The following is a 15,677-nucleotide window of genomic DNA, read 5'->3' on the forward strand; positions in this document are numbered from 1 at the left end:
AGGATTTTTTTAATGGTTTTAAGATTTTTTTTAAAGATTAAGCTACTCTTAATGCTTGCTAATACTCTAATCCAAACAATTTCAACAAAAAACACACAATTAAATTCAAATTAATGATCTTAGATCTATGCTAAAACTAAAGAGTGCTAACATTCACTAAAAATTGCATTCTCTTGCATTGTTTGATGCAATGGATGCAAACTAAGCCTAATACAAACTATGTGCAAGTCCAAAGAACATGAAAAACCACAAAAACAACAATTTAATCTAAAATTTAAGCAAAAAGCATTCTTTTCAAAAACAAAAAAGAGAGCTATTCTACACCAAATCTCACACAAATCACCAGCAATTCCACATATTTTTCATGGAAAACCATTAATAAAGATAATGGGCAATGGGTTATACATAGATTAGAGGCAAAACAATGGAAAAAGCTAAGGGATGGCTCCCTGGAAGTGCCGCCAAAAATGTTATGGCTCACCCTAACCCTCCTTGAAACACATCCAAAAAGAGCTTACCTGGTGAACCGCAACTGTCGTGATGAGGATCTTTCCAATGGCCGAGCTCGTCACCAAGCTCTACAACTCCTTGAGAAGCAATTTCACCATGTCTCCCGTGAGCGTTGTCACACCACCGCCTTGCACTACGAGTCCTCATCCCTTCTCTCCACCTCACTTCACTCACACACACTCACTAGCATGCATTAGGGAGAGAGATTAGCAAGAGCAAGACTCAATTGCACAATGGGAGAGTATGTTGTATTATGAGAGAAATTCACTTATATACATGGCCATAAGTGTTCACACTCACTTAAACTATGGTTGATCGAGCACTTTATGCTCATAAGAGGCCTAATGCTATTACAATGACTACTCTCATAATATATCCATGAAGCCTTCTTCCTCTCAAACTATAATTGTCTCACATCCATTGAGACCCTCGTGGATGGCTCAAATTAGGAATTTAATACGAGAACATTTTGCATTGTTTTGTTAAGTAACTATGTTGTTATATTCTACGACACTCATGTATATGATATACATACTTTCTAGCATGGTTCTTCTTCCTCAATGTGATGTTGCAGTTGAGGGTAATGCCTAGAAGTTCAAGGTAGTGACTTGAACGTCTAAGCACTACCCTAATGTTGTAGTTGAGGGTAACTCCTCAAAGCTCAAGGTAGTGCCCTGATGAGGTCGTCTACAATTTGCATTTCTTCCTTCGATAACACCTTTTTTTTCATGTCCTTCCTCTTCTTCTTTCATTTCACTTCATTATCTACTTTACATGTTGATGAGGTGCACCAAGAAGCTTCATTAAGTTTATGAGTGGGAGTCCATTTTCACTTAGGAATTCATCCTAACTTGCTAGCACACGCTCTTGAAGTGGGAATCGCCATAAATACTCCATCACATCATTACGGGTGCCCATCCAAGTTGTAGCTTTGGACATTATTGCTTTATATCTTAAATGTATGACCCTTTGGTGTATCTACCGTGACTCCTTGATGTAAGATAATGACGGTAGCTCTTGTTAATCCTAGAATTAGATTAACACCTATTTGCATATCATGAAGCAAAGATTGAAACAAGTGAGCAAACGTTGTCCCAAGCTTTCATTCCGTAGTTTTAGACCTTTCCCAGTAGTTAAGAAGTTAAGTGATATCTCCATGAAGTTAAAGTTGCCTACCAGTTGGATAATGCATGATGTTTTCCATATTTCTTGGCTATAACCGTATGTTGGTCTAGAAGTGTTTGATGTTTCAAATGAACAATAGCCAGACGTGGTAGATGAAGCAGAAGTCATCGAGCCCAAGCAGATCCTTCTTCATCGTTGGAAGCATGATTCCGGTCGACGGATACGTCAGTTCTATATGAAGCTTTATGGCTAGACAAGGAATTCTTTCAAGAGTACCCCCAGTTGTTGGCGGACTACTTGGAAGCCATGAACCTACCGCCAAGCTAAGCATGAGGGAATGTCACATGCACTCTGCACTTTAGTGTATGGTGACAAAATGGCTCATCATCATCAGTGCAACATTGTACAGTATTAGTACCATTTAGGATGATATTTGTCGTACGTCGTGACCCCATTGTAATCCTTAGTCCAGGATAAGTCAAGCACGAGCTACGTAGGTCATTCTCAGCCATAGCAAGTCACTCAGTCAGTCTAAGTCCCTTAACCCACTTAAAGAGACACATTCATACATATACAGTCATTGCATATACAGTCAGTAGAAACCTTAGGGTTTGCATTAGAAAGTATCCTGCACATTGCACATCATTCATGCATAGCATCAGATCATTTCAGGAACCCCATATCATCCAGTATTTATCATGATATTTACTAGGATTTTTAAAGTATTTTTTTCAGCATTTTATACACATTTATGCATTATTCATTGGACATGAGCAGTCGGGCAGCTCAGTAGCCACCCGACTGGCTCATTCAGCCCATATAAATAGAGCCCTTGCATAAGCATTCTCTCGTTCATTCATATTCAGCAAAGAGCATTTAGGCGCATCATATTCAGCCTTGCATCCACTTCTGTCCTATGCGTTTTGGAGAAGCGTGTCATCCTATAGCTAGAGGAGCATCAACGTTTGTGCATACAACCCTCCATCAGCAAACGCATCGGTTCTCAACATTCAACCATCAGTAAACCTTGCGTTTTTTGCATCCATACAGTTTTCAACATTTATCATATCATCGTTTTTCTCTAGCCCCTTGGTGAAGGTAAAACTCAGTATTCACATTCAATTACAGCATTCATACTCAATCTAGAACAGTCCCAAACAGCCTCTCTCTCAGCCCTAGCTTTGCATCCCTCCCTCATACCACTGGGAAGAGTGCATAGGCTATAGATTGGACATCTTTGGTGTTTCCACAGCAATGTATAGTTCAGCCCAACACTTGGTCTTGCGTTTGGCTTATCGTCAGTCACACCATCAGTCTCTTTAAAGATAATAAAGCAAATACTATCTTGGTAACGGGATAGGGGGCCCTTCAGTGGGTAATTCGGGACCCCATACGGTGTGTACAGTTCTCATCTCTCTATCTCTCTCATATCTCTCATAAGTTTGAAGTATTAAAGTGGATTGCTAAACTCGCGAAAGTCACGATACAGAAGACGGTGTGAGCATTTGTGTGATAGGATCCTCCAATACGAAGACTTCCACTGCATGTTAGAGGAAGCTCTTCTTCTTGGCGAATCTCTCTTACCAAAGAGAAACTTGTTTTTAGAGAGTTTTTTTCTGGAAGGTTTCTGAATATGTTTACCATGGTGATACTAGAAGACTCCTCACCAAAAGTTCTTGTGATGTTTGTGGATTTCTTCGAATCTGGGTGAGTGGATGACTCCTCCCTAACAATGACAGTGGTTATCTGGCTACTTGATATTTCTCCATGCACCACAAAGGATCTTCCAAACTGTATATCTAGGTGAAAAATTAATTTATCTCCCCTCTTTATTATTGGCAACTCAATGATAGGCCATCCTTACAAAAATGTATGTTTAACTAAAAATTTAAAGGCTTGTTTTAGGACGAGGACGTAATATATATATATATATATATAATGTATATATATATATAGAGAGAGAGAGAGAGAGAGCTCCATAACAGAAGAAGAGGGCCGGTCTTGCAATGTCAGAGCTTTTCTGCCATAGCCTAGAGAGCGATGGAGCTCCTGTGCAGGAAACTGGAAGCTCTGGCAGAGGCGCAAGGACATTAGCTACAAGCTGAAATCGAAAGATAAGCTTCAAAGCACATTGCACCCCTGCAAGCTTCTGCCTTGTCTTCTGCCCCCCTTTTGTTCTTCACACTGCCCTGTCAGCACTTCTCCTTTGTGCGTGCTCCCACCCCCGCCCCCGCCCCCCCCGGGCGGCATTCTTGTTTGACCTCCCCCTCCCACCTAGTCTGTCAAGCCTCTAGGATCTCCCCGTAAGGCAAACTTGGTACTGCTTGCTTTGGAGGAAGTTCTGCACCATGAGGTAAAGCCCAATAACATCTCCCTCCACACAAGCTCTCGAATAGCCATATGCACCTTACTGCCATCTACGTCTCTGTAAGCATAACTGTTTTTGTCAAACCCTACGGGAGCCTGGATTTCACCCTTCTGAGTGGACCCTCCAAGCCTTGTGTGTCCTGTCTGTCCAAGCTTTTCTACAAGGATTTCAAAGTACCAGGCTCCATCAGTTACACCACGAGTTGCCCTAACCATCCTATATCCTTTTGTGCTACCCGCACTAAGCTTGTCATCACTCAAATCAATTCTTTCTGCCTTGTGAAGCTTCCAAAGAACTACATGCAAGTCTGGGCCGTCTTCAATCTTGTCTTGATTTTTGCTCGCTGGAGGGAGATAGACACAGTTCTCTTTGGCGGGATTCTCCTGTGACCCATTCTTCGGGTTCTGTTGTGAACCATTCTTGCTGTTTTTCTTGCCTCTTTTTCGTGACGATGTTTTGGCCCACACATTCACAGGCCTTTTCTTAGCTTTCTTGACCACAGTGTTCACTTGGACATGCCCATTTGTGGCTGAACCAGGGATTTTAGACGACTTCCTCTTCTTGCTAGCTTGTGCACCTACCATCTCAAGTGCGGCTGAAGCAATTTTATCATCATTTGAGGATTTGGGTGTGGTCTCATCAAGCACTCCTGTGTTCTCTTCCTCGGAAACATGTGATTCATCTAACCTACCATCTGCTTCGTGTGATAATAAAGAACCACATGATTCATCTGGCCTTGAGACAGCATCTGGTTTAGGTAACCCTGAATCTCCAGACTCTTGGGCGGATTGTTTGAAAGAAGCTAAATTATCATGGTTAATGTCATCAAGCTCAAACAGAACATGTCTACCTCTTGTCCAGACGTTCCAGTCTTCTTCTTCATGATGTCCTGCATCTGCACTGTCCACAGATCTGCAAGCTAGAACAGAGTTTTCTTCTGGTTCAAGCTTTGTCCTGTTGTGTGGAGATGGGGTATGCGCCTCCACTTCCATGCTAGCCTGTGAATCTTGCCCTACTGGTTGATCGGGTGCTTCTTTCTCTGTGGAAACGCGAAGGTCCCTTGCTTCTGCGTGTTCTGAAGCGCTTTCCATTTGATGACGCGCAGCCATGGCTACGTCCATCATCGCAGCTTCGTCGGCAAGATTAGGTCGGAACGCTTGTCGTCTAAAGGTATCGCCCATGAAAAGGAAAAGCTAGGCGCATACGCTATCCTCGTCGCTATATCACACGGTGCTTTTAATAAGCGCCTCAGGTGGGATCGATGGCTGAGACGAGCGCGCGGTTCTCGGCCATCCGATCCCATGCGATCTAAAAGTAAACTAGGACGCGCAATCGACGGCTGAGACGAGCGCGCGATTCTCGGCCGTCGATCCAAATTTTTTGAAAACTAAACTAGGATCATCGCAGCGCGAACTGGGAAGATAATTTCGGCCGTCGGATCAAGCGAAACTGGCAGCGCGATTCGTGGCCGTCGGTTGACCACCTGTAAAACCTAGCTGGTGAGGGAGACAAAAGCTTTCGAGACGGAGGAGTCTGATTGACAAAGCGTAACAAGCACTCGGCCGTAGTAGAGGTATGTGAAAAAACATATGTTTTGTTCGTCGATGGTCATTAGAGACAATGCTATGCAAACGGTGATGATTTCAAAGATTTCAAAGATTTCAAAGGCATATGCAAACGGTGATGATCCTAGTTTAGTTTAGTTTGATTTATGAGACTAATGCATAAACGTTGAGTTTATTGACAATGCAACAACTCCTCCAAACGCATATGCCAAGTTGCCAACAATGATGATTTTATGGATTGACTTTCAATAGTGTGTCCTTTGTATAGCATGATATATGGCATTTTTTGTATTGCATTTTTTTGGGAATATAAATCATTTCTCAAGATTTTCTTCTTAAGAAATCTATTGGTTGCATGTAGCGTTCAATTAATCAGGTTTGAGCGCCTTTCATTGTCATTCAAAGAATGCCCGCTTCCACCTTGTCATATGTTCCTTACACCACCCCTTTTGATCCCTTTCACTCAAAGAAGCTTGCTTAACATTCAAGGTAATTTGCTCTCTCTCTCTCTCTCTCTCTCTCTCCCTTCTCTCTAAATCACTCAGTCTATTTGATATGTGGTAGGAAAATCAAAAAACAAGGTCTACGCAGTAAAATAAGAAAAGTAAGGAAAGTAGGACTGTGTAGTAAACTAGGACTGTGAGCAAACTACGACAGTCTAAGGGATAGATGAATAGCATTGTATTAAGAAAATTTTTTCGCGTTTTCAAACATGATAACTTTCTAAATATGTCCATGTGTGTGAAGGATGAGCTTGTGGATTGAAGATCGTGGGATTGAAGATGGCCCAAGTGAGCAAACTACGATCGAAGAATACTTGGTGCCTGATACAAGTAGCCAAGAATCTAGTTGGAGTCAAGAAGAGGATGGTTTCTTTGCACAAAGGGTTGAAAGCAAAGAAATTGAAGAAAGTGCCAAAGAGTCACTTAATCCACTGCTTTATTTATCGCCTATATATTTCTCCTTTGATAGGAGAAGTTATGATGTGATGGTCATGGTTATTCAAGGGAATTTGTCGATGACCATTGAGAGTCTTAAGACTTTCGATTCTAGAGGAATCCTTGATCTGAAGAAATGGAGGCGAATGAAGGAAAATCTTTGCTTGGATCAGAATCAAGATGGCTCCCTTGTGCTTCGCTTAAAGTCATTTCCAAATTTAAGGATATCATGCATAGAGGAATGGGAGAATATTGTCATGACATGTCATAATATATTGGAGTGTGGAGATCATAGAGGGATAAAGGAAACCCTTGAAACCATTAAAGAAACATGGTGTGTTGACATTCGTCAACATGGAATCCCTATTTCTTATGTAAAGGACTTCATTAATTCTTGTGCTTGCAGAAACATGGTAAAAGGACCGGATGGAGATTCTATTCCACGTTGGCTTCAAAAGAACCCAAAAAGAGAACCCACTACCATTTTGAATATTGATAGCTCTAATGTGGAGAGGCATTTGATAGAGATAATGATAGAGCACAAAGTGAGGCTTGTGAAAGTTCGCTCAACAAAAAACCAAGGGCCATCAAAGAGGGTTGTTGATTACTTGTGCCATAGAGGTGGAGAACCTACTCAAAAGGGGACACTAAGGAGATTGAGGACCTCAAAGAAGTGTCACTGTCCGTTTAAGGTACAAGTGGAGTATTTGAATACAAAAGACAAAGCAGTTATTTCATTATATGCTTCTCATAAGGGACATGTTCCTGGCACTCGAAATGATCTATATCATTTGCCAGTCCATCCTATTGTCATTGAGCGTTGTATAGAGGATTTGTTTGACATTGGTAGCTCTCGCCATGTAGCAAGGATGTCACTCTCAAAAGAGAGATTGCATATGGAGAAATCTTCAGACCTAGATCGCACGATCTTTAGGTTTTTCATGATTCCAAAAGAGGTCTCCATGTTGTCATACCAAGTACGCAATCAAGGTAGAATTCTAATACTCATTGACATTCGTGGTTTCTTTTCTATGTGAATAGATATTCTTGACATTCATGTTATTGCAGACAAAGCTACAGAAGATGATTGGGCATTGATGTACATGGAATGCTTGAAACTAAAGACACAAAACAAGGTGAGTTTGGTGGTTTTTCTTGACATCATTGGAGTTTCTTTATTTCTTACCATACATTCTTAATTACAAGTTTCGTGGATATAGGTGCTATATTGTCAGCCCTACAATCCTCAAGCGAAGGAAGACAAAGACAAACCATTCATTCTTATTATTCAAGATACGTGGATGTTACAAATGGCACTTCGATTCTCCTTGCATAACTCATGGGCTATTGATAGTACTTTCAAGACAAATAAGTTTGGCCTACCATTATATGCAGCTGTGCTACCAAACCAACTTGGAGTTGGCATTCCAGTGTGGTGTATGATGTGCACTAATGACCCAGGCTCTCATGGTGAGAGCATTGCCTTGGAGATCACTATGAAAATGGTTTTTTCAAGAATGGGAGATATTCGTCCTACAGCTCTAGTCATTGACAAGTGTCCACAAGAACTACAGCCATTGCTTAAGGTGGTTGACGAAGATCCGCATTGTTGGGTTCAACAAGACCAAGAAACTCGCCAACAAGTTGCATGCCATGTCATCCTATGTTGGTTCCATGCTAAGAAAGCTTGGGTTGAGAATTTGTTACCACAAGTAAGAGCTTGCAATATTTCAAGGCTATGGAATGTGGGTATACAGTTAATTAGGACTGAATAGTAAACTAGGACTGACTGTGCATTAACTAGGACTGGATAGTAAACTAGGACTGTGCAAAAACTAGGACTGTGCAGTAAACTAGGACTATGCAGTAACACAGTACTTCGTAATTGAGAGTAGCTTAGGATGTTTGATTTAACATGAGTTTTGGGTTATAATTTAACCTCAAAAAAAAAAGTGAAAAATGCAGGTTTCCAAAGAACTGCAAGATGAGATTTACACATCAATGTCAAATCTCATGCACTCGGTCACAGAAATGGAATTCGAACAGAAGTATCAACATTTCTTACAATGTTACAATGCCCATGACAATATCATTCGATATGTGACAAATGGTTGGTGTGGGTCGACTTGTGTTTGGCGAAGGCGATGGCCAAAATTTGGCCGATTGTTCTCTTATGGGAATGTTGATACTACTAACTTGGTGGAGCGCCTATGGCAATACATAAAATACACTCTCTTGGAAGCACAAATCAACCGGTCCATGCTTGAACTTATACATGCTCTTGTGGGCGATTCAAAGACTGGAAGGCGCATGGGTGGAACTATGCTTGAGTTCTTCAAGCAAAAGCAAGAAATAGGTAATATCAATAGTTCTTTTCACATTTTTGCTGTATTCATTTAAAGTATCGAAAATCCTCTTCTTGACATTTGTATTTCTTGATCTAGCCGATTCTGGGCGCTTTAGTATTCGTGGATCGTCAAAGATGCACACTTCAAGGTTGTCTGCTGGGGAGAGAATACTACAACGGTTTGAAAGTGACCCCTCATCGTTGAAAGTCATCAATGAAATGGCCTTGTCGTTCAAGATTCAAAGCACCTCTTCTTCAAGCCAGTGGTATCATGTGAGTATGCAATCCAATTATTGTGATTGCCCCGATTGGACAAGTGACTGCAAGCACTTATATGGCATAAGATTGATAATGAGGCATCACTTTCCTGAGTTATACAAGTTTCTTCCCATTATTGACAATGCACGCACCTTGGGAATGGTTTCTATGGATCATGAGATTTGTGAGACTTCTGCAAGCCCTTGTAATCAGATGGACATGATAGAGGCCAACACAAGTGAAGACATTCATCTCTGCATTGAGGAATTTAGAAGAATTCTAAGTCAAATAGAGGAAGAATTGGACACAAAGGACTCTACAGAAAAAGAATTATGCTTGACACAGCTACAAACCTCAAAGGAGTACCTTTCAAATCTTATCAAGCCAAAGGAGATTGACATGCCTACAAGAGGGAATGTTCGTCAAATTCAAGCACATGTGACGACAACTAGGCTTGGACATGGAAGGCCAAGAGAGCCTTTCAATACCATTCCAACTTCAATTCAGGAAGCTGCATTGTGTCACCCCAACAAACGAGCTCATGTATCCGGTGTATTGAGAAGAAAACATCAACGTGGTAGACATCGTATTCAATTTGATAAAAGACCACGTATTTGGTGCCCACATTGCTGCACAAAAACATTGTTGGTAGACCCCCTTTCTACCCTCTCTTGTCACACTTGCCATGGTTTATTGCCTTTAACTGAAAGACATGCTCCCGTCGGTGTTGAAGGCGTCCTCATAAACAAGTATGTGCTATTATGCGATGGATTACAAAGCTTGCAATATAAGATCATGTCTTGTTTGTATGGTGATTGTAAGGATGAGGAGAGACACTTTTCTTTGACTCTTCCAAGTGGACAAGTCCTCGAAAAGATATACGCATCGCGCGTTAGACTTGTGTTGTTGTACACTTGATATATGAGGATGGTGGCAATTATTGTGTTATTTTGTATTTGTGTGGCATTGGATTTACGTATGATCTCTCTCATTGTTGAGTGTTTATGATCTCTCTTTGGTAAGCATTTGGATGATCTCTCTCATTGTTTATATGGTGATTGTAAGGACTTTGTAGTAAATTAGGACTGTGTAGTAAACTAGGACTGCAAAAACTAGGACTGTGCAATAAACTAGGACTATGCAGTAAACTAGGACTATGCAGTAAACTAGGTCTATGCAAACACTAAGACAAGCCGAAGTACAAATGTTGTGAAATGGTGGCAAGTACTGTGTAATTTTTTTTGTATTTGTGCGGCATTGGATTTATGTATGATCTCTCACATTGTTGAGTGTTTATGATCTCTCCTTGGTAAGCATTTGGATGATCTCTCTCATTGTTTATATGGTGATTGTAAGGACTTTGTTGTAAATTAGGACTGTGTATTAAACTAGGACAATGCAAAAAATAGGACTGTGCAATAAACTAGGACTGTGCAGTAAACTAAGACTGTGCAGTAAACTAGGTCTATGCAAACACAGAGAAGCCGAAGTACAAATGTTGTGAATTGGTGGCAAGTACTGTTTATTTTTTTTGTATTTGTGCGGCATTGGATTTATGTATGATCTCTCTCATTGTTGAGTGTTTATGATCTCTCCTTGGTAAGCATTTGGATGATCTCTCTCATTGTTTATATAGTGTTTGTAAAGACTTTGTTGTAAATTAGGACTGTGTAGTAAACTAAGACTATGCAAAAACTAGGACTGTGCAGTAAACTAGGACTGTGCAGTAAACTAGGACTGTGCAATAAACTAGGACAAGCTGAAGTACAAATTTTGTGAAATGGTGGCAAGTACAAATGTTTTGCATAAAGTAAAAATCAACCCTAAAACCAAAAATAAGTACTACATTGACACATGTAGCATTCACATTTAGCTCATACATAGCAAGAGATTTCATAAGGACCGGATGGAGATTCTATTCCACGTTGGAATCAAAAGAACCCAAAAAGAGAACCCACTACCATTTTGAATCAAAACATTTAGCATCCATGGAAGTGTAGCCTTACAAATTCAATTTTGTGCGAACTATAAAATCCCAACTTAACATAAAATGTCATATATCATGGAATGGCATAAGCCATCCATTGACAAAAAACTAACATAGCGAACTAAGGTCACGATGGTAAGGGCAGATGCTCATCCACTACATGGCTAAGCCAAGAATTGAGCTCATTCTTCAACTTCATGACGTATCCATGGTCGAACCACTTCTTTGATAGCTACACAAGGAAAAAAGCAATGTTAGAGTTTATAACACCAAATTCACATTTAGCTTATACATAGCAAGAGATTTCATAAGGAAGCTTTTTAATAAGCATGTGGATACCCAATGCTTTGGAGATGTATGTATAAGGCTCCCATCGATAAGTTTCTTGATAAATGCCATTACATAAAATCCGCAATCAATTGCGTTTGGTTGTTTTGGCACCTACAATGTTTACATACGTATGTCTCATTTGATCGAATCCAAAAAATGCCATATATCATGCTATATATATCATGTCTCAATATTCAAAGCCAAAATTAATTTTCACATACCTCTATACACTTCAACTCAAACCCGTGGATGGGCATGCAAGAGAATCTTGTAATGGTCCATGTGTGCAACTTGAAGAAATTGACTCAAGAACTCTACAAATATATACATGTAAAATGTTAGCTAGCATTCACCCAAGCATTATGGATTCATGAACTTCAAAGTAAAGCTCTTGTCTTACCGTTGCACAATGGAAACATACTCGCCCGAATTCCCTACATGCAGTGAGTCTAGGTGAAGGAGAATATTTTTTCTCGATGACAAGCCTCTCACCTTCATGCTGTGGGAATTATAGACCACAAAAAGAGTCCAGTGGTGCCTAAGAAACATGAAGTTGTAAGTGCTTTGTCTACTCATGACAAAACCAAGAACACATGCATCAATATGAGTAAAGTATTGACCTTACCTATGTACTAGAGGTAGAAACAAGAACACATGCTTGCTCAGATCAATATGTCCAAAGAAATTCTGCAAGGAAGTATTCCTCGTTGGACGCCGTGAAGCCACATAGTCATACCACAAACTATCCACGAATGTAACCTTCTCCAGAGCATCTACAGGTAGGGTTTTTTCCATCCACCTACAAAATGAACATGCTTTACACATCTTTGAGCTGCAAATCCAAAAGCTATATTTCAGAATTGAAAAATTTACCGACATGGCAAATAGGTTAAGCACACGAGTAGATGCTTCCACATTCATGATTGACTTGGCTAATTGCACATCCACCTCGGCAATGAATCCCCAACGTGTAGAGTGTAAGTGAATAGTCACTCCGTGTTGAAGTCTACACAACCAAAAAATCAATCCTTGCGTAACTTTAAACCATGCATATGATAAGATAATTCAATTTTCAAGCCATAGAGTTATAAAAAGTATACCTTTCATAGACCGCACTTAGATCTTTTACCTTGCCCAAGACATTGTGCGTCTTAATGTCACTAGTGGATATTGTTATTATTACATTTGATGGCTTACTCTCACTCGGAGAGCTAATATCAAAATAAGTTGCATTCACATTGCAAGCCATCCCCTTCAAGTTCAAACAAACAAGAGTTGACATAAGGAGCCATGGTATGTGAAATAAATCCTACTCTTAAATTGTGTACGAAGAGACATCTTCCACCCCTTACCTTCTTCCGTTTCTTACTTTTTTTAGAGAGTCCTACATGAGCCTCCTTGTTGACAATTTTCTCCTAAAGTGAGGAAACAAGAAATAAAGCATATTTATGTATTTTAGTGTAAGGAAAACAACCTCAAAGTAGTACAAAGGTTGAAGAGATGTATTTTCATACCGTTGTAAGGGAGGCTTTTCCCTCGAATTCCACATTTCTCATCGACACTTCGTCATCGATTATTTTGTTGCCATGTGAGGAGCCTTCACTATCATGGATTTGAACATTTTTCTTTGATCGAGTCTTATGAATTGGAAGATTACAAAGTTTCATGGTCCACGCAATTTAAGGTTAGTACCATGTTTTTAAAGAAGCCCTCTACTTAACTAGTACATCAGAAGCCCTCAGACCAACTAGTACATCCATCTCTTACCTTCAAAGGAGAAAAAACAACACACTTTTGTCTCTTCTTCACTTGAGATGGAGCCACATGCTCATGGTTCGCCTCATCAAGAGAGCCCTTCAAGAGAGTGGCATGTTATGAGAGTAAAGATAACAAACAATGAACAAGTTAAAAAAAATCAAAAAATCATATCTTGCATACCAAAGGAGGAGACTCTTTCTGATTTTCATCCTTGCCGCTTGTCAATATGTCCTCATCGAGGTTTTCCATCCGTTGAGAACCCACTTCACCATCATCATTGTCAGAATCATCACTTTCTTTTTGGCGTCGCTACAAGATGCAAAATGAGAGCTTAATAATATTCATGGTATAAATATATTTCACAATTAAGGTTAATAGGACAAGAGAAAATCTCACATGTCTGGAATATCCCTCTTTAATGCGCCGTTCAATCCCTTGCATGCGTTTCTCCTTGTTCTCCATGTATTGTTCCATGCCCTTGGCAACAAATCCCTCGATGAATGCTTCCTTTCGCATGTTGTAGGCTCTCTTAGACAAGTTGGTAGGAGCTTTCTTTTCCCAAGCATCTTCAGCCAAAAGTCTTTGTTTCTTTTCATTGTTTTTCATGTTGATTTCAAATTTACGTTTTGCATCTAGAAACCTTGTCTGTGCTTGCTTTGCAGCACTCTTTGAAGCTCCTTGCATTCCACCACCCAAGGGGCGTCCTGTCTTTTGAAGTGGGATATCCACCTCTAAGCCATGGTCGACTTTCAAGTGGCGAATCATATGAATTCTCTTGATATAGTTCGTGTTCCATCTAGGACACGTATCTGAGACTCGACATTGCCGAGCAAGTTTCCCAGAAGGAAGAATTATCTCCTCATAAAGAGGGTTTGCAAGTGGCATCTAATAGCAATGAGTACCGAACTCACCATCAATATAAAGAGGTGACATACACAAATTGGTACCACATACTTTTAGCAAAAAGAAAGACTACAAGAATATGTGCACAAGGGTTAAACTAGGTTGAAGCTTTAAGTGTGTCATGTATGCATGGTTGCATATTACTAAACACATGCATGACAAGAAGACATTAATCATGGCAATAAGTGAACCCAAGCATGGCTATAAGCATGCATGCAATAAGCACCAACGTTAAAATAAGGCTGATTTTCTAACTATAAGCATGCATGCAATAAGCACCATCGTTAAAAGAAGGCTGGTTCTCAAACTGGGTCTGTTTGTATAGTAAACCAGGGATAAATAAGCACCATCGTTAAAATAAGGCTGATTTTCAAACTATAAGCATGCATGCAATAAGCACCATCATTAAAAGAAGGCTGGTTCTCAAACTGGGTCTGTTTGTATAGTAAACCAGGGATAAATAAGCACCATCGTTAAAATAAGGCTGATTTTCAGACTATAAGCATGCATGCAATAAGCACCATCATTAAAAGAAGGCTGGTTTTCAAAATGGTTCTGTTTGTATAGTAAACTAGGGATAAAGTACGACTGTGTACTAAACTAGTGTGTAATCTATTTTGAAAAAAAACGTCAAGCTACTTGAACGTTCCAAAGAAATTAAAAAAAAACGTCAAGGAGGAATGCAAGAAGAAGGCACCGTGTGATATAGTCTGATTGACGGCTGAGGGAGGGAGGACGTGCCTCGTCGCTCGATGTATCACCGCCGTAACTTGGACTTATGCCTTGGCGGACGCTACAGCCTCTTTTGCAGGTACGGCGAACGCTACAGCTTCCTGGCAGGTACGGCGGACGAGCGCGCAGTTCCTTGCAGAACTAAACTAGGACGAGCGCGCAGTTCCTTGTGAACTGGGGCGGCTGCAGGATAGCGACAGGTCCCTAGGTATTAGCGGTGTCATCCGACGGCCAGGAATCGCGGGATCATCTCAGACGCACGATCCATTTTCTCCCAGTTCGCGCTGCGCTCGTCCTAGTTTAGTTCTTGCATGCAAGTGATCGACGGCCAGGAATCGCGCGATCGTCTCAGCCGTCGATTGCGCGTCCTAGTTTAGTTTTAGATCGCATGGGATCGGATGGCCGAGAATCGCGCGCTCGTCTCAGCCATCGATCCCACCTGAGGCGCTTATTAAAAGCACCGTGTGATATAGCGACGAGGTACGCTATGGCATACATTATTAGGTGACCCTTACGTATATGTGCATACATATAGATGTACGCAAGTGTGTATGCTTTTATGCATGTGTAAGTGTGCAGATTTATAGAGGACATCAAATTGAAAGCATGGTAGTCAAATGGAAGATACTTCTGGTTTCGGGATAACTCTTTAGGATAGTGGTTGCTTACCTTTGGTACTGGTAGCATTGTCAGCTTTGAGTTACTTAGATGATCCATTTGCTCTAGATTTGGCTGTTGTGACTTGGAATTGACGCTCATGTCATATTACTTGAGCAGGTCGTCCTCTTAGTCGGATTGTGTTTCTCTAGTGTTGTGAGTGTGACAACTTCTCCTTGAGTTCTTTTTCTTGAGCTCA

The 15,677-nt window shown here is 40.6% G+C and overlaps 2 protein-coding genes across 3 annotated transcripts; one reads left to right on the plus strand and one right to left on the minus strand.

The window, feature by feature from the left end:
- The first annotated feature begins 6,548 nt into the window (after window positions 1-6,548).
- LOC147609361 (uncharacterized) lies at window positions 6,549-9,322 on the plus strand. The gene is made up of 4 exons (XM_086787819.1): window positions 6,549-7,496; window positions 7,575-7,642; window positions 7,727-8,218; window positions 8,472-9,322. Exons 1-4 carry the CDS (start codon window positions 6,557-6,559, stop codon window positions 8,904-8,906), a joined length of 1,935 nt encoding a protein of 644 aa, XP_086643945.1. The 5' UTR covers window positions 6,549-6,556; the 3' UTR covers window positions 8,907-9,322.
- A 2,155-nt stretch (window positions 9,323-11,477) lies between these two features.
- On the minus strand, window positions 11,478-15,296 carry LOC147609362 (uncharacterized). Of its 2 annotated transcripts, XM_086787710.1 has the most exons (10): window positions 14,787-15,296; window positions 13,583-14,071; window positions 13,367-13,495; window positions 13,196-13,282; window positions 12,943-13,065; window positions 12,781-12,843; window positions 12,529-12,680; window positions 12,054-12,434; window positions 11,829-11,966; window positions 11,649-11,742 (listed from the first exon to the last, which is right to left on the minus strand). In XM_086787710.1, exons 2-10 carry the CDS (start codon window positions 14,069-14,071, stop codon window positions 11,661-11,663), a joined length of 1,644 nt encoding a protein of 547 aa, XP_086643836.1. In that variant the 5' UTR covers window positions 14,787-15,296; the 3' UTR covers window positions 11,649-11,660. The 2 variants fall into 2 exon arrangements, with proteins under 2 accessions (XP_086643837.1, XP_086643836.1); XM_086787711.1 differs by lacking the exons at window positions 11,649-11,742; window positions 14,787-15,296 and adding an exon at window positions 11,478-11,539 and having other exon boundaries at window positions 13,583-14,275.
- Between the last annotated feature and the right edge of the window lie 381 nt (window positions 15,297-15,677).

Source organism: Cibotium barometz, chromosome 51 (genome assembly GCF_041138505.1).
Source record: "Cibotium barometz isolate CiBa-2024 chromosome 51, ASM4113850v1, whole genome shotgun sequence".
Lineage (NCBI taxonomy): Eukaryota > Viridiplantae > Streptophyta > Polypodiopsida > Cyatheales > Cibotiaceae > Cibotium > Cibotium barometz.